At 43.8% G+C, this 27,644-nt stretch overlaps 2 protein-coding genes across 2 annotated transcripts in view; one reads left to right on the top strand and one right to left on the bottom strand.

Annotated features, from left to right (window-relative positions):
* Window positions 1-2,254, bottom strand: part of LOC308613117 (uncharacterized protein) — a 28,782-nt gene extending 26,528 nt beyond the window's left edge. The window contains exon 1 of the mRNA XM_081226127.1: window positions 2,172-2,254. The gene's annotated coding sequence lies outside the window, so the exon portion shown is untranslated. The remainder of the gene's footprint in view (window positions 1-2,171) is intronic.
* Window positions 2,255-10,519: 8,265 nt separating this feature from the next.
* On the top strand, window positions 10,520-23,069 carry CTSE (cathepsin E; the record flags this gene model as incomplete). The annotated part of the gene is given in 7 exon segments (XM_081257535.1): window positions 10,520-10,534; window positions 14,019-14,120; window positions 14,124-14,215; window positions 17,615-17,654; window positions 17,660-17,893; window positions 19,612-19,701; window positions 22,878-23,069. Coding segments are annotated over 7 exon segments (765 nt in total).
* Window positions 23,070-27,644: the final 4,575 nt, after the last annotated feature.

Below are 27,644 nucleotides of genomic sequence, written 5' to 3'. Positions count from 1 at the left end.
GGAAAATTAGCCTTCCTAGGCCTTCTTAGCAGCAATCAGAGGGCATTGAATAAAAAGGTTTAAGGCCTGAGTTGGGGGGCGGGGGTGGCCTTAGGGAGCTTAACTGCCTGTGGATGCATCAGAGCTGCAGCCGGAGGAGCCCCCAGGCTGGACTTTACTTGCTGTTTACATTCAGCTCTGACAAGGAGAGAGGCTGCTGTCAGAGGCCTAAAGAGAGCGTTCCTCAGGGCGTCCCAGCTTTGATGCCGCTCTCATAAAACGGCTTTTCAGGGAGGATTGTTAGTAGGCAGGTTTTGAAGAGATTGGCATTCCTCTCCGATCTGCTAAACAGATAATGAGGATTTCTAGTCATTAGAGCAATGATACCAGAGCAAAATTCCCATGACACACACCAGCATGAAACCCCTCTGGAAAGTGCCTGCCGTGTGGGCAGGCGTCAAAAGCCCCTTGATCCTAGAAAGCGAACTTGAGGTTTCCTGCCCAACCACACAACGTGGATTCCCATGTCTGGAATTTAGTTTTCAGCATATTCAACACAAATTTGCACATGAGGAAGTAAGAGGCTCTCAGAGTGTTGAAAAGAAATCTTACATAGAAAAAAGTCCTCTAATTTCAAGTGTGAACCATTAGTGATTAAGCGACAAGGGCAGCATAATTCAGTTTCCCCAGCTGTCAGAACTGGGATCACAGCTGTGAAGGTCCTCTTTGTTTTACAGAGGCGAAAGCTACCTGTCCTAAGCCACTTAGTAAGTTAGGGGCCATGCCAGGACTAGGATGCACCCAGGTGTTCTGAGACCCAGCCCTGGGCTCGCTCCGTGCACAAGGGGTTAGTGAGCCCCTTCCATGTTCAGGCAGGACCCACAGAAGCATGGGGGAACCCCTGTAGTCTCATTTCAAATTATCAAAAATGAAGCCTGTGCTACTGGTTGGGGTGGGGTGGGGGGAACTTGCCCTTGAGCCAAACACACCAGGTTTCAAGTTCTGACTCTGCACCTCCTACTAGGTGGGTAATCTTGGGCAACTTACAGGAGCCCTCTGAGCCTCAGTTCGTTTATCTGAAAAAGTAAATATGCCCACCACACAAAGCTGTCATGAAAATAAATTTAAAGGAGATTAACATTTGTGAAGTTGATAGCCCTGGTGCTTAATAAAAGTTGGTCCCCCTCCTATTCGTTGCCACCTGAATTCCTTTATCTTAGAACAGAGGGTGTGGTTACAGACTACATGCATGAACAAAGCTTTGCTAAAGTGTAATCAGTGACTTAACAAATAAAAAATACACAGGAGATCCTACTCTGGCCAATAACAGAGTCTGAGGGCTTTAGGTGTCCAGGACGAAGGACATCTCTAGTCTGATTAGAGAGTTGAGGAGAACAGGAAAAGGTGGGAGAAAGGAGGCCAGGTCAGGATAGACCAGAGATGTCCAATAGAAATATAATGCAAGCCACATGTGTAATTCCAAAAGTTCTAGTAGCCACATTAAAGAAAGTAAAAAGAAACAGATGGCATTCATCTTAATAATATATTTTTTGAACCCAATATATCCAAAATATGATCATTTCAACTTGTACTCATATAAAAATTATGAATGAGATATTTTATGGGTTTTTTTTTACTAAGTCTTCAAAATCAATATGCACATTACACCTACAGCACATCTCAATTCAGACTAGCCGCCTTTCAAGAGCTCACCATATTGGACCACACAGGTGTAGACAAATCCCCATGTGCCAGCCACTGTGCTGGGTTAAGAGGTCTAGGACTAGAGCATCGTTCCTGCCCTCAAGGGTCTCGCTGTCTAGTTTAGGATCTAGGACAAATGGGGGAAATTTTGTACTCAAAAATATACATTTGTCTGCAGGTTCTCAAGCTACTTATCATTAGGCACTAAACCTGCAGCTCAATCCTTTTCCTAAGAGCCTTAGACATACCTTAACCACATGGACAATATTCTTTCCCATTGTCCACATAAACAGCTGTCAGATTATGCATCTGATTTGGGGGTTTAGGACATATAGCACCCTAGGGAGCAGTTTAAGGGAAGGGGGAGGTGCCTTGCTCTCTAATCCCTTTAGGCTATGTAGCACCCACTTCATCCTTGTTGAGCGGAGATTCCAGGCAAGTAGGAAAGAAACTGAAAGCAAAGTCTCCGCCCTCCTTGAACCGGTTACCTGTCTCTTGGGCCAGAAGCAGCAGCAGCAGGAGAAGCCATCCATGCTGAAGAAGCAGCTGCTCTCACCACCTGCTCTCTACCACCCTACCCTGGCCTCTTTCCCTTGCCCCTCCCTGAGAGCCTCTTCATTTCCTCCACTGCCTGGCTGGGCTCAGAGGGAGACTCACCACCCGCCGAAATGAAACACCAGTCGCTGGTGCTGCTTGCAGAGCAATCTTCATGCTGTGTCGGTGTGGACCTCAGCAAAACCACAAGCTGAGATTTGCTTTAGATTCCCTAGTGGTTTTTTGGAAAACTTTCTCCCTTTCTGCACTTCCACCCCTGCCCCCACTCTGAGGTCCTTCCTTAACTATTCCTGCTGAGAAACTAATTCATACTAAGGAGTTAATGATGACTCAGTGGGCCATCTTTCCCAGGGGTATTTGCATCACTAAAAGACCAGATTAAAAAGAATAGCTAGGGGCTTCCCTGGTGGCCCAGTGGTTGAGAGTCCGCCTGCCGATGCAGGGGACACGGGTTCGTGCCTCGGTCTGGGAAGATCCCACATGCCGCGGAGCGGCTGGGCCCGTGAGGCATGGCCGCTGAGCCTGTGCGTTCGGAGCCTGTGCTCCGCAACGGGAGAGGCCACAACAGTGAGAGGCCCGCATACCGAAAAAAAAAAAAAAAAAAAGAATAGCTAAAATGTGTTGAGTGCTTGCTGGGTGCTAGGTGCTATACTAAGAAGATAATGACCTACCCTAGGGAATACGTGGACAATGGTGGAATTTCAAGCAAGCCGACACCAGGTGGAACAGAGGTATCTTCCTGGTTGTTTTAAAATCATACCTTGTAGACAACTGCTATTCAAGCCTACCTAGGGGGAATAGTCAGTGGAGGATATAGAAGATCAGCACTATTTTTTCCTTAACTTTGAAACTTTAGAGCCATCTTCTTTGTTTATGGATTGGGGGTAAATATATGGATTAGGTTTGTTTGTTTTTATCCATTCCTTCAATCAACAAATATTTATTGAGTGCCTACTCTGAGCCAAGCACTGGGTTAGGTGTTGGAGATACAGCAGTGATCCAGACAGCCAGAGCCCTGCTCTCCTGGAGCTCGCAGGACAGTGGGGGAAGACAGACAATCAAGAAACAATAAAAGAGAATTACAGGGCTTCGCTGGTGGCGCAGTGGTTGAGAGTCCGCCTGCCGATGCAGCGGACACGGGTTCGTGCCCCGGTCCAGGAAGATCCCACATGCCGTGGAGCAGCTGGGCCTGTGAGCCATGGCCACTGAGCCTGCGCGTCCGGAGCCTGTGCTCCGCAACAGGATAGGCCACAACAGTGAGAGGCCCGCGTACCGCAAAAAAAAAAAAAAAAAAAAAAAGACAGCAAATAACAAGTGTTGGTGAGGATGTGGAGAAAAGGGAAGACTTGTGCACTGTTGGTAGGAATGTAAATTGGGGCAGCCAATGTGGAAAACAGTATGGAGATTCCTCAAAAAATTAAAAATAGAACTACCATACAGTCCATCGATTCCACTCGTGGGTATTTATCCAAAGAAAGCAAAAACACCAATTAAGAAAGATATATGCACCCCTATGCTCATTGCAGCTTTAGTTACAATAGCAAGATACAGAAGCAACCTAAGTGCCCATCAGTAGATGAATGTATAAAAAAATGTGGTATGTATACATACAATGAAATATACTCAACCATAAAAAAGAATGAAATCTTTGCAACATTTCAACAAGAATGAAATCAATTGCAACAACATGGATGGACCTAGAGGGTACTATGCTAAGTGAAATAAGTCAGGCAGAGAAAGACAAATACTGTATGATTTCACTTATATGTGGAATCTAAAAAACAAAACAAATGAACAAACATAAAATAGAAACAGAGTCATAAATACAAAGAACAAACAGGTGGTTGCCAGAGGGGAACGGGTAAGGGGAGAAGAGAAATAGGTGAGGGAGATTAAGAGATACAAATTTCCAGTCGCAGGATAAATGAGTCACAGGTATGAAATGTACAGTGTAGGGAATACAGTCAATAATAATGTAATATCTTTGTAGGGTGACATATGATAACTACACTTATCGTGGTGATCTTTTTGAAATGTATAGAAATATCAAATCACTATGTTGTGTAACAGGAACTAACATAGCGCTGTAAGTCAATTATACTACAAAAACAAGCAAACAAACTGATAGAAAAAGAGATCAGATTTGTGGTTACCAGAGACGGTGGGTGGGGGGAGGGGGAATTGGATGAGGGCAGTCAAAAGGTACAAACTTCCAGTTCTAAGATAAGTAAGTACTAGGGTGTAACGTACAACCTGAGAAATTTAAGAACACTGCTGTATGTTACATATGAAAGTTGTTAAGGAGTAAGTAAATCCTAAGAGTTCTCATCACAAGGAAAACATTTTTTTCTATTTCTTTAATTTTGTATCTATATGATCTGATGGATGTTCACTAAACTTCCTGTGGTAATCATTTCATGATACATGTAAGTCAAATCATTGTGCTGTACACCTTAAACTTATACGGTGCCGTATGTCGATTATATCTCAGTAAAACTGGAAAGAATAAAAAGGACCTCTGGCTGTGGTCAGAGAGATATGACTATGGAAGGACATTAGAGACATGCAACATTGCTGGCCATGAGCCAAGGAATATGGGCAGCCTCTAGAATCTAGAAAAGGCAAGGCAACAGATTTTCCTCTATAGCCTCCAGAAAGGAACACAACCTTTCTGACACCTTGATTTTAACCCAATGAAACCCAGGTCAAACCTCTGACATACAAAACTATATGATAATAAATTTGGGCTGTTTTAAGCCACTGCATTTGTGGTAATTTGCGATAGCAGCAATAGAAAACTAAGAAAGTAACATAGTCACATGATTCAAAATTCAAGAAATACAAAATGATGTACAATGACAAGACTCCTTCTCACCCTGCTCCCACCCACCTAGTTCCCCTCCCAAAAAGTATCTAGTTTTACCAACTTCTTGGTATATTCTTCCAGAGATATTTTATGCATATATAAGCAAATGGGACTAGATGTATTTTTCACCTTTTATTATATACCAATGGTAGTATACTGTACATACTGTTAAGACATTTTTTAACACAACAAGATATACTAGAGATTTTTCTTCAGAGTTTTTCATTGTTTTATTCTGGTTCCACAGCATTCCATTGAGTAGATATACCATAATTATTCAGACAGTCCCTTTTTGATGCTTATTCCCAAGCTTTCCTATCACAAACAACACTCAATGGAAAAAAAAAAAAAACAACCTTGAACTAGCAGCATTTTGCACAGGACTAAGTGTGTCTGTGGGACAAATTCCAGGAGTCATCCTAGATCCTTTCTTTCCTTCATCCCCATCCAATTCAGTGTCACATCCTATGAGTTCTATCTCCACTTCTTTCCTAGTGCTCCATCTCCATCCGTTTCAAGCCACTATCATCTCTGGCTGGGGACAGCACAGTGGACACATCTATGTGAGAGTTTGGTATAGAAGGCCCTCCATTCCCTAAGCTTGCATCTTGCCCTTTTGGGGAAGAGCTCTCTTAGGACCTTGGGTTTCTTGTTTCTGAAATATGATCAATGAGACTAGGTGTCCTGATTTTGTGTGGATAAATGAATGGTGTTTGCCAAGACTTTAGTGATGGGGCTCCAATTAGAGGCTCTCAGATAAAAGAAACTTGTTAAACCTGAAAGGAAGATCAGACAAGTATCTTGGCATCCTGGAATAGACAACACCTTTTTTTTTCTTTTTGAATAACTACTTTGGGAGCTGTCCATAAGCATTAAGAACATACATAAAATGACACACCACTGTTGATAATGAAAAAAACAGCATTTGATCATTTCCAGCTTTATAAATTTTTAAAAAATGATTCAGTTACAACAAAAAAAAGTTTAGATACTTTAGCAAGTATCACCTTGCAGGACCATAATCACACTTAAGCTACTGACTTACTCTTAATGGAAAAAAGTCACACTGCATCTAGTTACTGTAGTATTTCTAAGCATAATTACAGCAGATTGAATGCAATGTGATATACACCAAAATCCATATGGATGTCATATAATGAATTGTACAAGTAACATTAATGACCTCCAACAAACACATGTTAAATTAGACTGGTCAAGCTAAATGGAATGTTGGAGCCAAACAGAAATGTAGTGGAATTCAGATTGTCTAGTAAGACTTGAAACTATACATTAGGATGACGTAAAAACTAAATACTGGTAGAACCCTAACAAAATACTAGCAGCAACTGTTACAACCCTCTTAAAAGCTTTTAAAAATCTAGCAAATAAAGATAATACCATTTTTGAGAGAGTATAAAACTTCATATACTTCAGCATAACCTATTTGCTTTAAATCAGGCATTTATTTTTAAGACTGGGAGTATATTCCAGCTGTTGCTTTTCATAAAAGTTTTAAAATTAAGCGGATTTAATGCTGGAATGCAGAATCCTCCTTGGGCATAAAACCCCCATAATGAACTGTAAATATATCTTGGTTCAGAAAGCAAGATATTTGAATCACTTGAAGTTTGCAGTACTAAATAAAATATCAGCATCTTTTAGCTAAGCTTTTTGAAGGGCCGAGTAGTGATTTGAGGACTGTCCTAATTCAGTGCCCAGTGCTGAAAGTAATCTATGTATAAAACTCCTACTTGTTACAGCAGGCCATGGAGAACGCCTGAAATACTTTTCAATTTCAGGCATAAATTAAGGAAATAACACCTAATAAGCTCGCTTGCTTACAGCACAAAGAAACACTGGCAAAACTCTTAATTCCTAGATGCATGTGCTGTTCTCAGTTTTATTTTTTGTTTTAAAGTTCATTGAATAAGAGGAAGGGAACTGGGGAAAGGAGGAGGACTAAATGAAAGCATTTTAAATTGAATGGAACGAGTTTGGCTCTTAAATATCTGAACAATAAGATTTTTAAAGGAGCTACACAGGTAGCCAAGCAGATTAAAACAAAGCTGCCTGCACATAGTTCAAATACAGTTTACCTGGCATAAATGAAGACCATGGAATAGACATCATCTTAATTGCATCTCTAATATGTGTTTTCCTCTTGTGGGTTTCCAAAACATCTAATGGACCAGGAACAAGGTAAGAGTTTTTAGGAGTGGAGACAAATTCATTTTGAATAAGACCCTGAGATTAAACTTCTGCCTTTATTCTATTTAGCTACAGCCTAAACCCTACCTTGAGGGTGCTTGGGGAAATTCCAGGATGGGAACTGGTTCAGAGGGTCCAGTCCTGGTAGAGGAAATAAAAGTAGTCAAGAAAGGAGTACTGCCGAGGTGAGGCCCCTGTCACTAGAAATCTGAAAATGCAAACCCAGGGAGATAACAAAGGAAGGCATCAGATTTATGTCACATTTGCCTAAGCATAATCTCTCTTCCCTTATAATAAAAATTTTAGCAGGTATTTATTGATCATTTACTGTGTGTCATGCATTTTCACAAATGCTTTTATTTAATCTTCCTAACATCCCCATTTTACAGATAAGGAAACTGAAGGTCAGCGTTAATTTTCATTTTCTAGACTTTAAATGGTTGAGCCCCTGATCACACAGTAAAAACTAAGGACATGTGGAGACCTTGATAACATTCTTGAACAGTTACAATACACATAGGAGTGGATGATCTTCACAATGAATTTTAGTCTGTTAATACGTACAGTAATATATACATATGCTCCAGACAGCAGTGTTGTGTAAGATCGCAGACTCTATAGTGAGAATTCCTGGGTTCAAGCCTGGTTCCATCATTACCAGCTGTGTGGCCTTGGACAAATTCCTTTATCTCTCTGGGACTATTTACCTTATGGGGTTGTTGAGAGGATTACATGACTGAAGATACTTAAAGCACTTAGAGCAGTGTGTGGCACTCAGTTAATGTTGGGCACCTGTCCCGGTTCATATGGTTTAGCCCGGGTACCAGCCCTGGGCTGGGTGACACATAGAAAGCACTCACCCCAAGGATGGTCTCCTGGAATCCTCACATCATCCCACAATGAAATCATTCTTCCTTTTCTACAGTAGAGGGGTCTGAAACTCCAAAACTACCCCAATGTCACACAATCATCTAAGTAGCAGCATTGAAATCCAAACCCTACTTTGTCTGCTTTTGAAGTCTGGGCTCAGTAACAAGCACAGAAGCTGGCGGTGCTGGCGTGTGTCCTGTTCTCTGGCAAATCTGAGACATGATCTGCTCTTCCTGCTTACAGATACAGGGACCCGTGCACACGCATGCAAAGGCACACGCACGCACAGGCACACGCACATGCAATATTCCAGTGGGAAACTTCCCCCACGCCTGCGCCTTTTGCTGACTACACACCCAACAATTTCTGGTCTGAAAGGCAAGTTCCCATAATGGAGTTGACAGCGGTTTTGGAAATGACTCAGACTAATTGAATTCTTGACATGGCGAGATGCTGGGGACACTGGATCCTTCTTATTTCCAGCTGCATGAAAGCAAGAAGCTTTGCCAAACCGAAGAAGATCAAGCCATGGGAGAGAATACACGTTCAGTGCCAGGTGCTCTTTATAGCAGTAAACAAATGGTTCGACCACCATAAACTTTTGGTTTTCATAATTCAGTGTCCAGGTAGGGGAGGGTAACAAGCAGAGGGGTGCATGGGAGAACTTTTGCACCTGTCAACAATACAGTAATGATCCTGCTGAGAGGGCCCTTGAAGACGAAACAGAAAATACTTGCAAAAAGCAATGACAAGATTTCTCGTCACACAATTCCTTACCACCATACTCCATCCTGCACACACCCCTCTCTCTTACAATTAAAAGGCCTCAAAATTTCCACCATGTAGGAAATTAGTCTCTCTCCCTCTCTTCCCCTTTCCTCCTCCTTCCCATCCTCTCTCTGTTTTTCTCTTCCAGGAGGAAACTCCTAAATGTCAAACGCTAGACATTATCTAGTACAGACCATCAACTTGAAAGTCAGGAAAACCTGGCTTTGAATCCTTGTTATGGCACATTATGCAAGTTACTTAAACCCTCTGTGATTCAGTTACCTCATCTGTAGAATGGGCTTAAAAATAATACTTACCTGATAGGACTGGTGTGAGTACTGAATGAGCTAATGCTTGTAAGATCCTTAGGGCAGAGCCTGGCACATAGCCTATGCCCTCAAAATGTTCCTTGTAGTGTCACCCAATCTGCCCTCTTCATTTTACAGACAAGGAAACTGGATTTAGAGAAAAGTGATCTATCCAAAGTCATACGGTGAAATGAATGGCAGAGCCAAGTCTGGGTCCAGGCACCCCATCCAGGCCCTCTTCCTGCTGTACTACACATCGCATAGTATATTTCTCACCAGTCATCAACTTCGAGCAGAACGAGGTTGGGATGTTTTCCAGTTGGTCGTGTCCTTGCTGAGCTGCTGATGTCAGCAGAGCCAGGGCCAAGAGCATCCTGGGTTGCTGGCCCCACTGTGGTCAGGGGCCGGCTGAACATGAGGGGAAGTGCTGCTTATGTCTCATAATGACGCACAGTCTCCAGGACTATCAAACCCTGCTAAAGCCAATTTCCACAGAGCACTGAGCAACCGTCCTCTTATTATTAATTTCCATTCTGGAAGCTGAAGCTCCAGAAAAGTTGACTGGATAGTGTCACCCTCAACAGCTTTCAAATGTTCTGGTAACAAACAAAACCTCTGCCCCCAAAGCAGCCTCTAATCCACATCCCTGAGGCCTGAGGTGCTGCACGCTCTCTGTCTCTCTCTCTCTCTCTCTCTCCCCACTGCTAGGACCCTCTCCCAGTGCTGACAGACTGCAGAGACTGGATCACTGTCTGTACTATGACCTGTTTTTGCCCACATGGTACCATTTCACCCCAAATGCTCTTCCCTCTCCCTTTTCATAAAGAGCACACACACACACATACATACACACACGCACACACACCATCACCCACATGCCCAAGGGCTTTTTTTCCCTAGGGAAAGTGTTCAAATCGTCCACAGCAATATTTGGTTCCAGCGTGGGAGGATCAGAAACCTGCAGCCGGGGCAGGTGCGGTTCCGGGTGTTTCCAGAGATAACAGACCCATTAGTTCTGACAAACGTTCCCACGTTCCAGCCTCTAATCTGTGCCAAACTTCCCATATCCAGCCAGAGCCTGGAGCTCCTCGCAGACCATCCAGAATGTTTCTGATCTAGTCAGTGGCCGGGTGGCCACGGCTGCGCAGACCAACAAACTTTTTCTCACATGTCAGCCAACCACACCCTCCACTCACAACAAACAGAGGCAAGGGGATATGGGAACTAACTGGCCTGGAAGATGGGAGGGGAGGGAGGGATCATGGTGATGATGATGGTAATTCTGTAGCAGAAAGATCACTGGCCTGGAAGGCAGGAGACCTGAGTCCTAATCCTGGCCACTGAGTGAAGTGCATGCTCTTGGGCCAGTCACTTAACCTCTCTGTGCCTCGGTGTTCTCACCTGCTATAGAAGTGGGCTTGCCTGGATGGTCTGAAGGAAGTCTCTCAGGGTAAGGTTTCTATAGTGACCATCTTCAGTCCCGATGGCGCATATGGGCAATTAGGGGCAAACCACGGCAGGGCTCAGCGCTAACCAGAATTCTCACCACTTCCAGCCACTTCTGGCTCACACTTTCTCCCCAATGAAAGATCAAAAGGAAGGACTCCTGGAAAGTGGGTAAATGCCAAAGAGGATTTGTTCACTTGGGGGCAGGGGTCAAGGGTCTGGGCTGGTCCCCGAGTCCTTTTGATGTCCTTTTTAACATTTTTGGAGCCCAAGGCAGAGCCCAAGTTATCTCCAAGCTCCAAGTCCATCTGCCTCTTGGGCTTCAGAGATGGAAAGCAGAGCTCGCAGCGGCAGTTAAGAGACTTGCCAGATCGCTGGCTGGTCATGGCAGAGCTGACCTAATCCAGGTCCCCTACCTCCTACTCCAGAGCTAGGAAGTGTTGCAATGTGTGACAGCAGTGGTGGCCTCCGTGACAGAGAGTGTCAGCTTGTACTGCAGGCTCCCCCATCACTGAGGCTTAGAGGCGGTGAGAGAACAGTGCAGGTTCCCGTCCCCCTTCAACCTTAAGGGATCAATTCACCCTTCTTCTCCCACTTGACATCTGTCTTCCCTTGCTGACTGTCCAAACTGTAGACTTGAGACTGCAGCACCAGGGCAGAAGCAACATCCTAATGTACTCTGTTAGCCAGGACCTACAATTGCATAGAGTCAAATATCTAGAATATAATCCTTTCTAGATATAGCTACTAATGACTCTGTTTCTCTTATAAAACCTTGACCGATACAGATAATGAAGATATGACATGTCAATATTTGTGGATGCACCTAATGCAGTCCTTCAAGAAACAATTACAGGCTGAAATGTGAGTATTAGAAAAGCTGAAAATCAATGGTCTCAGCAACTATTTCAAGTAATAAACAAATAAAAAAACAAGAGAACCACAAAGAAGAGCAAATCAAACCCAAAGAAAGTAGAAGGAAGGAAATAATAACTAGAAGAGTGGAACATTCATACAATAGAAAAGTCACACAATAGAGAAAATCAACAAAGCCAGGAATGAACTCTTTACATAGATTAATCAAACTGGTAAACCTCTAGCAAAACTGTTCAAAAAAAAGAAAGAAAATACACTTAACAATATTTGAAATAAAAAGTAACACATTACTAAAGACGCTACAGACATTAAAATGATAAGAGGATATCAAGAATAATTTTATTTTGATAAATTTGACAATTTTTTAAAATTGGTAAATGCCTTGAGAAATAGAGCATGTCAAAACTGACACAAGAGGACTTCCCTGGTGGCGTAGTGGTTGAGAGTCCTCCTGCCAATGCAGGGGACACGGGTTCGTGCCCTGGTCCGGGAAGATCCCACATGCTATGGAGCGGCTAGGCCCATGAGCCATGGCCGCTGAGCCTGCGTGTTCGGAGCCTGTGCTCCGCAATGGGAGAGGCCACAACACTGAGAGGCCTGCATACCGCAAAAAAAAAAAAAAAAAACTGACACAAGAAAAAAATTAGAAAATATAACACTCCAATATCTATTTAAACATTGAATGAATACTCCAATATCTATTTAACACTGAATGAATACTCCAATATCTATTTAACATTGAATGGATACGCCAGTATCTATTTAAACGTTGACTCTATTATTAAAAAACCTTTCCACAAAGAAAACTCCAGGTCCAGGTAGCCTCACTGGTAAATTCCCTCAAACATTTAAAGAAGAAATAGCACCAATCTTAGACAAACTCTTCCAGATAATTGATAAAGAAGAGACACTTCATAACTCATTTTATGAGGCCAGCATAAATTTAATAACAAACTTGAAAAGGACATTACAAGAAATGAAAATTACAGACCAGTCTCTTCCTCATGAATGTAGACACAAAAGTTGTAAACAAAATATTAGCAAACAGAAACTATTTGTGTGTCAAAAATCACTGAACTCTGTACACTTAAAAGGGTGAATTATTGTGTATAAATCATATCTCAATAAATCTGACTTCTAATAAAGAAAAAATGGATCTTAACTCACACATTATCAAACTTCCAATAGATTATAGATATATATAAATGTGAAAAGCAAAACAATAAAGCTCTTAGAAAAAAAAATAGGAAGATGTCTTCATGACCTTAAGGTAGGCAAAAATTTTTGTAACCGTTTTTAAAAACTACTAAGGGGGAAAACTGATCAATTTGACTACACTGAAATTCATATCTTCTGTTCATCAAAAATCACCATTAAGAGAGTAAAAGCATCAGCCACAATCTGGGAGAAGATATTTGTAGTACATATATCCAACAAAGGACTTTATTCCAGAATAAATAAAGAACTCCTACTAATCAATAAGAAAATTGTAGATAACCCACTTCACAAAAGAGGATATCCAAATGCCCAATTTTATTAGTCATCTGGAAATACAAATTACAACCTCAATGTAGCCCACTGCATATTCACTAGAAGACTAAAGTGGAAATGATAGGCAATAGCTGGTATTGGTGAGGATATGGAACAACTGGACCTTTCAAAATATTGGTATTGGAAATGTTAATTGATACAATCACTTTGGAAAGCTGTCAGTATTTACTCAAGCAAAACACTTGCAAACCCTATTATCTAGCAGTTTTACTCCTAGGCATATATCTAACAGTAATATGTACACATGTTCACCAAAAGACAAGCACAAGCAGTACTATTAGCAATAGTCAAATACAGGAGACACCTCAAATATCCATCAGTGGTAGGATGGATAAATAATGATGATATATTCGTACCATGGAATACTAAGGACAATGAAAATTCTACAACAGCATGCAATAACATCATGTTGAGTGACAAAAGCCAGATAAAAAATAATTCATACCATATGATTCCATTCATATAAAATTCAAAAATAGGCAAAGACAGTATAAGCTGTTAGAAGCCAAGAGATGGGTTATCTTGCTGGGTTTTTTTGTTTGTTTTTTTGAGATTTGTTACTCTTGAGGAAAGTCTCAGTGACTGGCAGGGTAGTTGAAAGGGTTTCTGGCAATGGGGTTGTGATGTCTTGTTTCTTGATTTAGGAGCTTGATTACATGGATGTGTACAGTCTGTGAAAACACTGTACACTTGTGATTTCCGTATTATACTTCAATAAAAAATGTTTACATAGAAAAAATTAAGTGGATGGGAACATGGCAAAAATTGTTATATCTATTTAACCAAGGAAAATTGAGTAGGGAAAGAATTAGCTTTAGGGCAGAGGAAGATTTCAAGAATCTGAGCCCGTTTGCCAAAGATCTGTGTGATTTTCCTTTCCCCATTAGGTAGAAGGACTGACTGAGGTCAGTCAGCAATTTGAAGAGAGTGTCACAGAGCCTGACCAGTCCTTTATGAATGCAGAGTCTGATGGCATTCTGGGCCTGGGATGACCCTGCTTGGCTGCTGAAAGGGTGACCCCAGTGTTCGACACAATGGCCCAGAAGCTGGTGGATCTACCCGTGTTTTCTGTGTACACAAGCAGGTAAGGCCTGTCAGACCCACCAGGTTAAGGTTACGACTATAGGGAAACGACACGTCTAGACTTAGCAGTCACAACACCTGGGTTGGAGCTCTTGCTTGGTCTTGTATCAGCTGTGTGATTTGGGGCAAAACACTTACCCTCTCTGAATATTGAGAAAATGGGGTTTGCATCAAAGTCGTTGAAAAAAGGACTTTGTGAACTGTACCACACTGGAGTAATTAAAGAAGCTCTGGGACTGGACATTCATTTATGCAGTGAGTAAATATTTATCAAGCCCCTATTACGTGCTCACCATGTTGCTAGGCACTGGGAACACAATGGAACAAGAAAGACAGTCCCTGCCCTCAAAAAGCTTAATTTTAGTGGGAGGAGGTGGGGAAAAAATTCAAATGTTAGCTGACAATAAAATAATTACACATTAATGGGTGGAATAACAAAGTGTAGTATATACATACAACAGAAAATTATTCAGCCTGAAAGAGGAAGAAAATTCTAACAGTAGTGGAATTCATAGAGACAGAAAGTAGAATGGTGGCTGCCAGGGGCTGGGGAAGGAACAAGCAGGAAGTTATTGAATGGGTATAGAGTTTCAATTTTATAGGATGAAAAGATTCTGGGGATTGGTTGCACAACCATGTGAATATACTTAACACTACTGAACTGTACACTTAAAAATGGCTAAGAGGGTCGATTTTATGCGTTCTTTGCCAATTTATACAATTTTTTAAATTGCATGTTGTGGTTGGAAAAGGTCATGAGACTCACCAGCCCTTGGACACGTTTACCTGGGGTCCTGGGAGGGTCAGGGAGGAGATTTCTTACCTCTCTGACTCCTTCCCAAGGAAACTTGGCCTGAGCTTACCCTGTTTCAGCAGAAGCCCATTTATCCCGCTCTCCTCTCTCACATGGAGAGCCTTGAATCTCCCCCATCACATGGCTTCCTCTCCAACCTGATTGCAGTGGAGACCAGGCCTGGACGGAACTGTGAGTAAGAGGGCAGGCGTCTGGACACCTCGCTTCTTCCCTTCAGAGCTTCCTGCTCCCTTTCAGCCTGGAAAGATGTGAATTGTGATGGAAAACAGCAAAGACTTTGCAGTCAGACTGACCTGGATTTAAATCCCCCCCTCTTGGGACTTCCCTGGGGGCTCAGTGGTTAAGAATCTGCCTGCCAATGCAGGGGACATGGGTTTGAGCCCTGGTCCAGGAAGATCCCACATGCTGCAGAGCAACTAAGCCCGTGTGCCACAACTACTGAGCCTGCACTCTAGAGCACAGGAGCCACAACTACCGAAGCCCACATGCTGCAACTACTGAAGCCCGTGTGCCTAGAGCCCACGTCCCACAACAGAGAGAAGCTACTGCAGTGAGAAGCCCGCGCAGCACAACAAAGAGTAACCCCTGCTCGCCGCAACTAAAGAAAGCCTGCGTGCAGCAACGAAGACCCAACACAGTCAAAAATAAATTAATTAATTAAAAAAAAAGAAATCCCCCCCTTGCATTACTTCATCTCCATGAGCCTCATTTTTCTCAAATGGACACGAGGTTGACATGAGAATTAATAAGACGAGGCAGGGAAAATTCCTAGCACAGCACCTTGCATAAAGGCCATCAACAAACACCAGCTCCTCCTGCCTCGTGCCTTGAAAACTGTTTTCCTTGGGTTCCCACAGATATCCACTTCCCTTCCCCTTTACTGCCCTGCATACAGGGCCCCAAGTTTTGTCTTTCTCTGAGCCTTTTCCTCCTGAAAACAAATCAGTTTTAGGTCCTATTTCTGCAGGATCCTGCTAGGTGGCAGAACATATTCTGAGAAATCAACACAATATTAATAAATATTCAAGCTCCAATAAGTCATTTCATGTTCAATTAGCGTCTTTGCCTAACACAAAAGAGTGAATACTGTGGAAATTCCAGGCACCACCACAATAGTGGAGAAGATACTTGGGGCAAAGGAGTCTTTGGGGGTGCCTCAAGTTGCATGGTGAATGCACACCCCATGATGGTCCTGGCCTTGGTGCTGCATGAGTTCTGCTTGATCAGATCTGTGGTCTCCATTTCTCACCTCCTTACCCTTTCTATCCAAGAAGCAGGAGGATATTCACAAATCATTGAGCAGAGTTGTTTCTATTGTTTGCCCAAGAGGCTCAGACTAATCAACTTGCAGCTGTCAGAAGCCCTGGTCTCAAAGCGCAGGCTGATATTTCTGCCTATCTAGGTACCTGGTGTGAGTGACCAGACCAAGAAGCAGGGGCCTGGCTGAGGCTCGCCCCTAAGGTTTTCCAGTGGCCCTTCCTTGACAATCTGCTGGTCACTGAGAGAGGATGCTGGGAGCTGGCTGCATGAGGCTAGAATATGGAGGTGCTGAGCAGAGGGGCAGGACGGGGCAGCAGGCACATGGTACCAACTCTCAGCTTCCTTTCTCGTACATGTGGTGTATCTTCAATTCAACAGACAGTAAATACTAACACTCGGCCAATTACTCATTCAACATTAATTAATATGTAAGGCAAGGGCTGAGCGACACAGGGGTGCAAAAGCCAACTGGACTCAGATTTTGCCTTCACAAATCATTGCAGAAGTTGACACCTATACACAAACCACTACCATGTAGAGTAGAAGGTGGTCAGTACTGCATGAGATGGACCACCAAAGTGGCCCAGACCAGAAAGGGCAAGACCACTTCTATCTGAAGAACTCCTCAAGGGTTTCATGGAGGGGGTGGCATTGATTGAGTCTACGCACACACACACACACACACACACACACACGCACAGAGGCACGGAGCAATCAGCGAAAGTGGAACTAGATTCCTGCCACATACCTAGCACTGTACTAGACAGTGCAGGAATTCAAAGAAATGTAATTCAAGTTTCAATTCAGCTGAAGATAAGTTCCTGCAAGGGGACAGGCATGTGCTAGGCACAGAGATACAAAAGTCAAAAAGGCTCCAATGTTTACTGTCTACTGAGGGTTTTTCAAACTGCAAGGATTTACCCATTTATGGGTCATGACATCATTTTAGGGGATCGTGACTTACATTTTTTAATGAAATGGGCTAAAATAGAAAATATCAGTGTGCACTTCACATATTAAGGTTAAGTACAGTGTCATGAAATTTTTATTTCCTGCGTGTGTGTGTGCATGTGTGTGTGTACTGGGTCAAGAAGTAAATGTATTTCCTGCTATGCATCTCAGTCAAAAAAAACTATATATATATATATATATATATATTGAGAAACACTCATGAGGTGAGAGAGACCAAAATGGAAATTACTAACGTGCTTCAGCAGATTAGAGAACCCAGCAGAGAGTAAGAGCTGCTGGGGTGCCAGGGAAGCTTAGGGGGAGAAAGGGGAAGGGACAGGTAGGAGTAGCTGACAATGCTTCCTTTGTCCTCAGAATCCAGGTGGGAGGCACCATGATGTTCTGCTCCGAAGGCTGCAGGCCATTGTGGACCCAGGGACCTCCCTCATCACAGGCCCCTCAGGCAGTAGCAAGCAGCTGCACAGACCCCTGGGGCAGAGCCCATGGACAGGGAATTGGGAGGCCTCTGAATGGATCCTCTGTGTTGTGTTTTCGTACACCGTGGAGTGTGTCAACATCGGTGTCTTGCGGGATGTCACCTTCACCATCAATGGGGTCCCCCACACCCTCCAACCAACTGCCTACACCCTGCTGGTGAGAACTGTTTCCTTATTCTGCAAGTCACAGGGCCATCCTCACACGGCTGACACTTCCCCTTTCCAAACGGTCGCCTGTACTCAGGGTGCCTTTACCCCTTGCCCCCTCCCATCTCATCCAGCTCTGAAAGCATTCCCTCTGGGAGGGGTGGTACGGCGGAAACGCCGCTGGGCTGGTTCTAACTTCCTGTTCTGCCATGAAGCAGCAGCAAACCTTGGACAAGCCATTTAATGAGGTTTTCTGACATTGCCAGGTAGGACTTGTCAAGTGACAAAATTTAATCTCTTCAACCACCAAGTCAGACTGGGATATTATTAACCCATTTGATAGATGAGGATACTCAGAGAGTTAAATGGTTCAAGATATGAGCTGCTAGAGGTAGGGGGATACAGAATAAGGTTATATCTCTTCTAACGTTCAAGTTAACATTCTCCTCACACAAGAAAATGTCTTGTTGCAGGCGATTGGTAAGTTTGGAGAGCGAGGTAGAAAGGGAACTTCCAGGTGTTTTGGAAATCTGTGATCCCAAATTTTCAATATCGCATTTCTTTGGCGACACACTTTAACACACCAACTTTGCCCCAGAGTCACCTGCAGCATCAGGGTGACTGCACCAGGATGGAAGCACTAAGGTGTAGACAGAGGGCTTTACCTACCCCCATAACTTGATCTCCATGCACCCCTTCCCAAAGCCACCAAATATAAACAGACAATGCAAGTGAAAACAAATGTTTTGCTTTAAAACACAAGCTCCATGTCAAGTCTCCTAAGCTCCTCCAACAGAGGAATTGTAGAGCTGCCACTGTGAACATGATGCTGAGGACAAGCTACACATTTCAACTGTGCTAAGTTCATTAGTCTATACACCTTTCCCCACACCAACACCCCACACTCTCTCCCCTTCACCCTATGTGAGTCCCTGCTCACACGCACACCCTTCCCTGTACCCATATGGTGCTATTGCCCTTTTATGCTATAGCAGTTTTCAATCAGAGCCACCTTAATCCATCAAGGATGCTGTCATAACTTTGCATTTTTATCCCCTTCCTCTCAAGAAGGCTCTTGAAGCTCTCAGTGAATTTTCCCAAACCCTCATCAGCAACCTCAAATTTCAAATGGTTGTTGGAAAGACAACTTCTGCCTGTTAGACCCCAAGTCTTTACCAAACCAAATAAGGTTGGGAGAGCTTATACTCCTTTCACGGATCAATGGATACCTACTTGCCTTATAACTTGAAGGAGCCACTCAAATGATTCTTCCCAGAACTTAAACAAGAGAATAGAAGTGGCTAGCCACTTAAAGAGCAATTACTCTCCCTTAAAAAATTAAGTTGAGCTTTGCTAGAAACTAAAGAAACCAGAATTTAAGCCAAGATCTTCTAATGCCAAACATTTTGCTGTTCCAGCCATGCAACAAGGTTTCAGTTCTCCCAATCGTTAAGATGGTGGTAAGGAGTGGAGGTGTATAACAGATGAACAATTATCAAAATTGTAGAACTTAGAAGCAAAGACCCACGTATATGAAATTGTGCAAACACTTTTTTGAGTAAACATGTATAGGTATATGAAATGGAAGAAAGAACCGACCAGCCAAAATTGTGAAGCGGCTGTCCAAGGCCATTTGGTATAGCTACCACTACTACACAGTACAGCCTCTAGACAGCACTACTTCCTTCTTTCCCTATACGTCATTTATATTCTTCTTTCCAATTCCAGAAATTCATGGATGGAATGAAGTTCTTAATCAGTGGCTTTCAAGGTTCTGACATCCAACCTCCAGCTTGGTCCTTCCGGACCCTAAGCAATGTATCATTAAACAGTTTTACTGCCTTTGACCATGGGAATAGCCATGTGGGGCTGGCCCCAGCAGTCCCCTAAGCAGGGGCCTTGTGTCTGTGCCAGCCCCCCTGGAAATTCACCTGGGCCTATTAGGTTGGGACATTCTCCACAGCTGTCAAAGTTATTTTCAATAGGATGCAGTTTTTCCAGAGCTGCAACCCAAATTAGAATGAAACAGAGCATGAGAACACACACATACACACTCACACACATACTTCATACACCCACATACACACCAACTCCACCAACATCATAATGGAAGAATTAAGTTGTATGCCCATACTTTTTATCGCTTTTTGCTAATGTTTTATTATGGAAATTTCCAAACATGTGCACAAGCAGAAATTATAGTACAGTAAATCCCTGTGCAGCCCCACTCAGTTTCCACAACCCATCAACACATGGCAGGGCCTGTTTTATCTGTTTCACCAGCTACTCCTGTCTTCAGCCCCACGTACCTGGATTATTTTGAAGTAAAATTCTTAGCATCACATCATAAATCACCACATCAAATATTTATCCATAAACCCTTCTAATACAGGTATCCCTGCTTTTCAAAAGTTCACTTTATACCACTTTGCTTTTATGAAAGACCTACATTAGCACCTGTTTTCCCTAAACTAAAGGAATCCAAAGAGGATTTTTGCACTTTTGAAAAAAAGGCAGAAATTGAAAAAAGCAGTCAGTGTTTGTTTTGCAGCAAGCTTTTATAGAGGCAGGGCGTACCCAAGCAGTGAGAGTGGCACCACCAAGCTCCTTCATGGGAACTACATACACTCAGCATCTGGGCATCAAGCCTCCATAACTTTGAACTGTATCTGTGAGCATCTGAGCTTTATCTTGATTTAATTTGTGTGTCCATTAGCATAGTTTCATAGGAAACTTCTACTTTCAGATAGCAAGGGAAACCAGTATTCTTTTCTTTTTTTTTTTGGTTAATTTTATTCAAGCATAGTTGATTTACAATGTTGTGTTAATTTCTGCTGTACAACCAAGTGATTCAGTTATACATATATATATTCTTTTTCATATTCTTTTCCATTATGATTTATCACAGAATATTGAATACAGTTCCCTGTGTGGGAAACCAGTATTCTTAAATGTGCTGTCGGTGTTCAGATGTTTCCTATTGCCTCATAAATGTTTGGTCATTTTTACAGTTGACTTGTTTGTGTCAGGATTCAAGGTTCACAAAGTACATTTGTTTGAAATGTCTCTTTTCATCCATAGTTGCACATTCTGAATTTCACTGGTTGAAATCCAGAGCTGTCATGTAACATGTTTGTCTGAGTTCATTGTTCCTATAAAACGATAGTTAGATCTAGAGGCCTTATTTCATGGAAAGAACACTTTATAAATGGTGCTGGGTACCTCTACTGTATCCCATCGGGGGCAGATAATGCCGCGCGCCTCTCAATTTGTAACATTAGGACTGATGGGTGGGTTCCCGAGTTGTCAGCCTCATCCACCCACGATAACGTTCCCCTTCAGCGTTTGACCTAAAGGTTTCAGCAGCCATTGATGATCCTCGCTTAGACCCACACTATCACTAGGGGCTGAAAACAGGGATTTTTCTAATTCTATTTTTCCTCTTGTATTTGTTAGCTGGAACTCTTCTATAAAAAACAACCCTTTCATTAACTATTGTCCACTATGAGGTACAGCTCATACAAGAAAGGCAAGATTACCTGCTTCTTTCCCTTTATTTACCAGTTTTCAGAATAATGAGTATGTTTCAACTTAACTGCCATTTTTTAATGCTCAGATCACCCCACCATTAGCCAGTGGGCGTCCCTTCAATTTAGCTCCTGTGAACTTTTGACTTGACCTCAATACAAAGAGATGTTCTGGGCCCATTTTCCTACAGTTCCGGTTCCTGGCAGTGTGTTCATGTGTTTGTCGTGAATGAAAATATTTCACAGTACATGGGAGGGGTGTGGTTGGAGAGAAAGAGAGAGGGAGAGAGAGGCTCTGAACAAACGCTTTTCACCTTTGGGAACCAGGGCCCATCCTAAGGGAGCTGATATGGGGAATCTGGGTCTAAGGACTATCCTTTGCCACTAGAAACAACTTGTCTTTCTTTTCCTTCCTTTCAATTTTGCTTTTTTCAAAATGGAAATATCTTCAGCGGTTTTTCTTATTCTAAAATATGTGAAAGTCCCCCATGAGCCTCCTCCTCAGAGATAAGCATTACTATCAATTTGAAGTTATCTTATGCAGACTTTTTTCCTTGCATATGTAAACAGAGATGGCTATTGGTAAGGAAACCTTTTTCTTTTCTCATTTAACAGTAGATTTCCCATCAGTACATTCTTTTAACTCATTCAGCACAGTGTCAATTTATTTATCAAACCCTCTCTTAATAAATATTTGTTTTGTGCCAGGTGCTAAGAGAGACACCCCAAGACCTGCAAGACAACTGGGGCAGGCCCTGGCTGTCACTTTCTGGCAACAGAGGTCGTGGAAAACACACCAGGCTTAACCCTAACCCTAAGCCTGTATCCACATCTGTGCTCCACCCCTCATCAATCTGGCATCATTGGCTAATTACTTTGTGTCTCTGAGATATTCTCCCTGCAGAGCTCTTGGGAAGAGTTGAGCTTATCTGGATGGAAGCGCTTGGCTGATAATGTTAGCATCCCTTCCCTCTAAGCATCAGGATCCAAGAAGTTCACAGCTACACACATGCACACACATTTTTTTGCTTTGTTTTTACTCTTTTTTTGCCTATATATATATGTGTGTATATATATACATATATATATATACACACACATTTTTAAAACTAAATTATTGCTTTCAGAGCAATATTTAAGCAATTAAGTCAAAAGCAGCATAGTGGGGCTTCCCTGGTGGCACAGTGGTTGAGAGTCTGCCTGCCGATGCAGGGGACATGGGTTCATGCCCCGATCCGGGAAGATCCCACATGCCGTGGAGCGGCTGGGCCCTTGAGCCATGGCCGCTGAGCCTGAGCGTCCGGAGCCTGTGCTCCGCAAAGGGAGAGGCCACAACAGTGAGAGGCCCGCGTACCGCAAAAAAAAAAAAAAAAAAAAAAGCAGCATAGTGGAGCGGTCAACAACACAAGCTCTGTGAGGGCGGGCTGCCAACCTTTAGAGGGCATCCCTGCGGACTTTCTCCTCAAGGGTGACTTCTACATGGGCAGCAACGCTGATGTGCTGGCCTGGAGCCTGAGGGTCCAGGAGCCTGAGTGGTGGAGGCTGAAGTATGAAAGTGATGCTTCCATCACATGTGTAGGAAGTGAAATCACGCTCAGTCCCAAGGCTGCCCGAACCCAGTTCTGCTCTGAGCACTCTGGTCCCTCAAGGCAGAAGTGAAGCTTTCAGTCAGTGTGGACTGAACTCCTGCTGCCTGTGTAAACCTACTTAACCCTAATAGCTGCTTTGGGTTTTCCACAGCTGACCTTGGCTCTTTGTGACCTTCACATCAGTGGTTATTACCTCTGAAATCCAGGACCGTGTCCCATGTTGCATGTCTGATACTAGGTCACCACCTCTCAGGAATGGGCCAAGAGGTTTGGCCAAAGCTTCACTGTGCCCTGGGGGTTGTTAAAGGATGCCGTATTTATTTCCTAGGGCTGCCATAACCAAGTACCACAAATTTAGTGGCTTAAGACAACAGATATCTATTGTCTCCCAGTTCTGGAGGCTAGAAGACCCAGATCAATGTGTCAGCAAGGCCATGCTCCCTCTGAAATCGTAGGGGAGAAACTTTCCTCACCTATTCCAGACTTCTGGCTGGAATCCTCGGCATTCCTTGGTTTGCAGCTGCATCACTCCAATCTCGGCCTCTGTCATCCCATGATGCATCCCTGTGTGTCTCTGTCTCTGTGACTCTTCCCTCTTATAAGGACACCAGTCACATCAGATTAAAGCCCCATGCTACTCCAGTATGAACTCATCTCAATTTTAATTGCACCTCCAGCGACCCTATTTCCAAATAAGATCATTCTGAGGTACAGGGGTTCAGACTTCAACCTATCTTTTAGGGGAACTCAATTTAACCTGTAACAGGTGCTCTGTTAACTAACTGCTCTTATATTTGACTTTTGGCTTCTTAAAATCCTTTTAGGAGTTTTCGGTGTTTTGTTGTTCTTTTCTTGTCTTTTCTCTTCTTTTCTTTTCTCTTCTTTCCCTCACAACAAATCTGTAAATTAGGCAGAGGAGGTTTTCTTACCCTGTTTTGTAGATGGGGAAATTGGGGTATAAAACAATGAAACCGGGCTTCCCTGGTGGCGCAGTGGTTGGGAGTCCGCCTGCCGATGCAGGGGACACGGGTTCGTGCCCCGGTCCGGGAAGATCCCACGTGCCTCGGAGCGGCTGGGCCCGTGAGCCATGGCTGCTGAGCCTGCGCGTCCGGAGCCTGTGCTCCACAACGGGAGAGGCCACAACAGTGAGAGGCCCGAGTACCACCAAAAAAAAAAAAAACAATGAAACCATTTGTCAAAAGTAGAGATGGGGCTTCCCTGGTGGCGCAGTGGTTAAGAGTCCGCCTGCCGATGCAGGGGACGTGGGTTCATGCCCTGGTCCGGGAAGATCCCACATGCTGTGGAGCAGCTGGGCCCGTGAGCCATGGCCGCTGAGCCTGCGTGTCCGGAGCCTGTGCTCCGCAACGGGAGAGGCCACAACAGTGGGAGGCCCGTGTACCGCAAAAAAAAAAAAAAAAAAAAAAAAAGTAGAGATGAAGGTAGAATTCATGTCTCCCAGCTCCTAATCCACTGCTTCTGATTCATCCTCCTCCCCCACCCAGGTAGTTGCCAGTTCAGAATATCTCAAAGACTAGGATGAAAGGTAGATTCTAAACAGTCCCCCTAATAATGTTTACTTGTTAAAATAAAAATGTATAAGCTGCTGAAAAGTTAATGGTTGCTGACCCCCAAAAGGATCCAAACAGCGTCCTCATGTCGGCTCCTACATGGAGATAAGACCTTGCCAAAGGATTCCGGGTAGCCTGCTATTTTTGTGTGTCGGGCATCACTTCCTTTGAGGAATTGTTCCCCTCCTGTTCTAAGTCCGATGGCCTCTCCTGGTGGTTCCTGGGTTCCCGTCATCACCAGTGACATTACAGGGGAGGACACAGGCCTCAAGTCACACCTGTCAGACTCTCTCTTGGGAATGGGGATCTGGAGTGGGACCCCACAGGACAGAGGGGTGCCTGGAGCTGAGCCGTGCATGGCAGGCACACAGAGAGAGCTCCCAAGTTCCCAGTGCCAAGGTCGCAGGGCTACCCTGCTTCTGTCCTTCCTACTGTGTCTGTTCTCAGCTAAAGAACTCTGACACGTGCATCTCACTGTAAGAGGGAGGCTGGGATGACTGTCCTGTGTGGGAGTCGGTGGCCTCAGGACTGTGAAGTCTACTCTTTTCTCTAAGGAAAGTCCCAAAGCATGTGTCAATGACTTTGGCTGGAGAGCCTTTAAAAGAAGAACTTGTGCTTAAGAGGATGGTAAGGAGAGAGGAGCTATGTGAGAACTTACCCAACACCCCACACACTTGGGGTGTGTAAAACACATCAGGGTTTAGAGCTACAAGTCCAGGCCTCAGGACCATAGTATGCTCCCTCTCCTCAGCTTCAACATCTGCCCTCATCTTTTCAACACTTGCCAGATTATGGTATAACACTAGTTTCTATAACAACGAAACCCCCAAATCACAGTGCCTTAGCACAAAGTGTATTCCTCGTTCATGGAGAGGCCAGTTGAAGAGCCGATGATTCAAAACCCTGGGATCCATCTGCCTTGTGGTTCCCACATCCCCTAGGACCTCAGAGTCATTCTACTGTCCTGTGGACAGGGATAGAATATGGCAGCTCCTGCAAGAAGTCTTCCCAGGCCAGGTTTGAAAGAGGCCCAGTACCAGCGGGACACTTCTCTATAGCCATTTGACTTGAGCTCTGTGGGACCTGGGGCTCTGTCTAGTTCACCGTTCTGTCCATTGCTAAAATGTGGTCCATGACCATGCCTGTCTACAGGGGGTGGGAAATGGCAGTGAAGTGTGGCCTGGCGGTGTAAGGGGGCTTGAATGAACACTGGTCGTCTCTGCCTCGCCAGGCCTCTGGCTGGGATCCTTTCCTTTCTCCTGATTCTTAAATGTGAGTATGTCTCAAGTTCTGCCTCAGCCCTCTTCTCTCTCTCTCATTCTCCTCCCTCCATTTCCTTCCCCTCTCCCACATCGGGGATGATGTGTCTCTGCTGAGTGCAACCTATGGAGACAACCCCTGTGTCAACATCTCTAAGCAGACGACCTGTAAATTTATGACCTTTTCAAATTAGCTCCTGTATCTCTGTTTCTCATCCTACACTATCTAGCCTGACCTCTTGTCCTACAATTCATTCATTTACCCCACAAATATTTATGGAGTCCTATCTTGGGCCTGTTTCCTTAAGGGGAAATTTTTTTTTAAATGCCTGAGTCAGAAGCTTATATGTAACATTTTATTGGGAAGTTCAGTTCAAAGGAAGTAAGAAAGGGGGAAAGGGAAGTGAAGAAGAAAGAGAAGGGGAATAGATACAAGGAGGTGAGTTTCCAAGCTGACTACAGATTTGCAGCAAACACAGGCACCTCCAGCAAGGCGGTGAACTGAAGGCGGCTCAGAATGCACCATTGGCAGGGCGGTGGTGAGGGCCACAGGTGAGTTTGAACCATGTCTTATTTCCACTGATAAAATACAGGTATCCATTTTGTGTCCCCCAAAGGGTCTGACACACTCAGATTATTGAATGAATGCGTGCAAGAGGGAAGAAAGGAAGGAACTTCAATGAACACAGTGTCAGGGCCTCCCCTGCAGAGTAGAAGCTGGATGCCATTTTCCAGTGGAGCATGTGTCAGAGGAAGAGAAGGGAAGTTGCTGACTTTTGATCCATGCAGACAGAGGAAGTGGGGACTAGAGCCTGAAGGTGGTTAGTGACTTGGCTTCCAAAGGTGTTAAGGGTAGTTTGCAAACATCCCCTAAAAGTATAAATTTCAGTCCCATATTCAGAGGCTGTAATGACTAGCTGAGGACAGTTCACTTCCCCTACCCAAAAGCACCCACAGCAGCCGTCGGGCCCAGGGTAACTTTTACATGTTCTCTGAAAGAGGCTCAAATGTGCCTCTATACCTCTACAGATACCCATCTCTCTCTCTCTTTCTCTCTCTCTCTCTCTCTCTCTCTCTCTCACACACACACACACAGACACACACACGCATGCACGTTCATTTAAAACCTGATCTCAGAAAAGCAGAAGAATGGGGGGACAGGGGATTCCGAAGGGCACCAAATTAAGGGCAAATTGGCTGTCATAAACCAGTGGTTGTCCTGAGGGCAAATGGATGCACCTTTTCCAAAGTAAACCAAGTGGAATATGCCCTAGGATTTTTCCAAATTTAATGTATCCTGTCCAATACTACATTTCATGGAAATCACTGCACCCTCCCTCCAGGCATGTTTACTAGTGAAACAAAGAAATGAGCTTCAACTGGAGCTTTTGTTCCACCAAAAACTCCTCTCCAGGGCCTGTATCTAGCACTGCATGTGGCCTAGTGTGGGTTCAGGAATATTAAGTCCACCCTTGAGGAATGTATAGTCTACCTGACCAGACAGACCTAGACAGTAGCAATGAAGCAGCGTCAGAGACTCAGATTGGAGAAAAGGAAGAACTTTTTTGACAGTGAGGATTATTAAACAAAGGATGGAACTCCAAGGAGGAAAAACCCCATCTCAGGAGGAATGTGGGAATGGAGGGGCACATCAAATGTATTCTAAGCCTTAAAGGGATCCATTTGGGCGTGTCTAAACTCACTTTATTCCTGTTTAATCTGCCAACCATAGTTACCCAAGGCGTAGTTCCAGGCAGCTCAAACCTGCCTTACACTAATATTTTAATTTCCTGTAGTCTCCTAAGAACTTCAGGTTGA

The sequence above is a fragment of the Mesoplodon bidens genome (genome assembly GCF_964165515.1).
Source record: "Mesoplodon bidens genome assembly, chromosome: 2".
NCBI lineage: Eukaryota > Metazoa > Chordata > Mammalia > Artiodactyla > Ziphiidae > Mesoplodon > Mesoplodon bidens.
The sequence above is the reverse complement of the archived record's forward strand: the minus strand, read 5'-3'. Positions and strand labels throughout refer to the sequence as shown.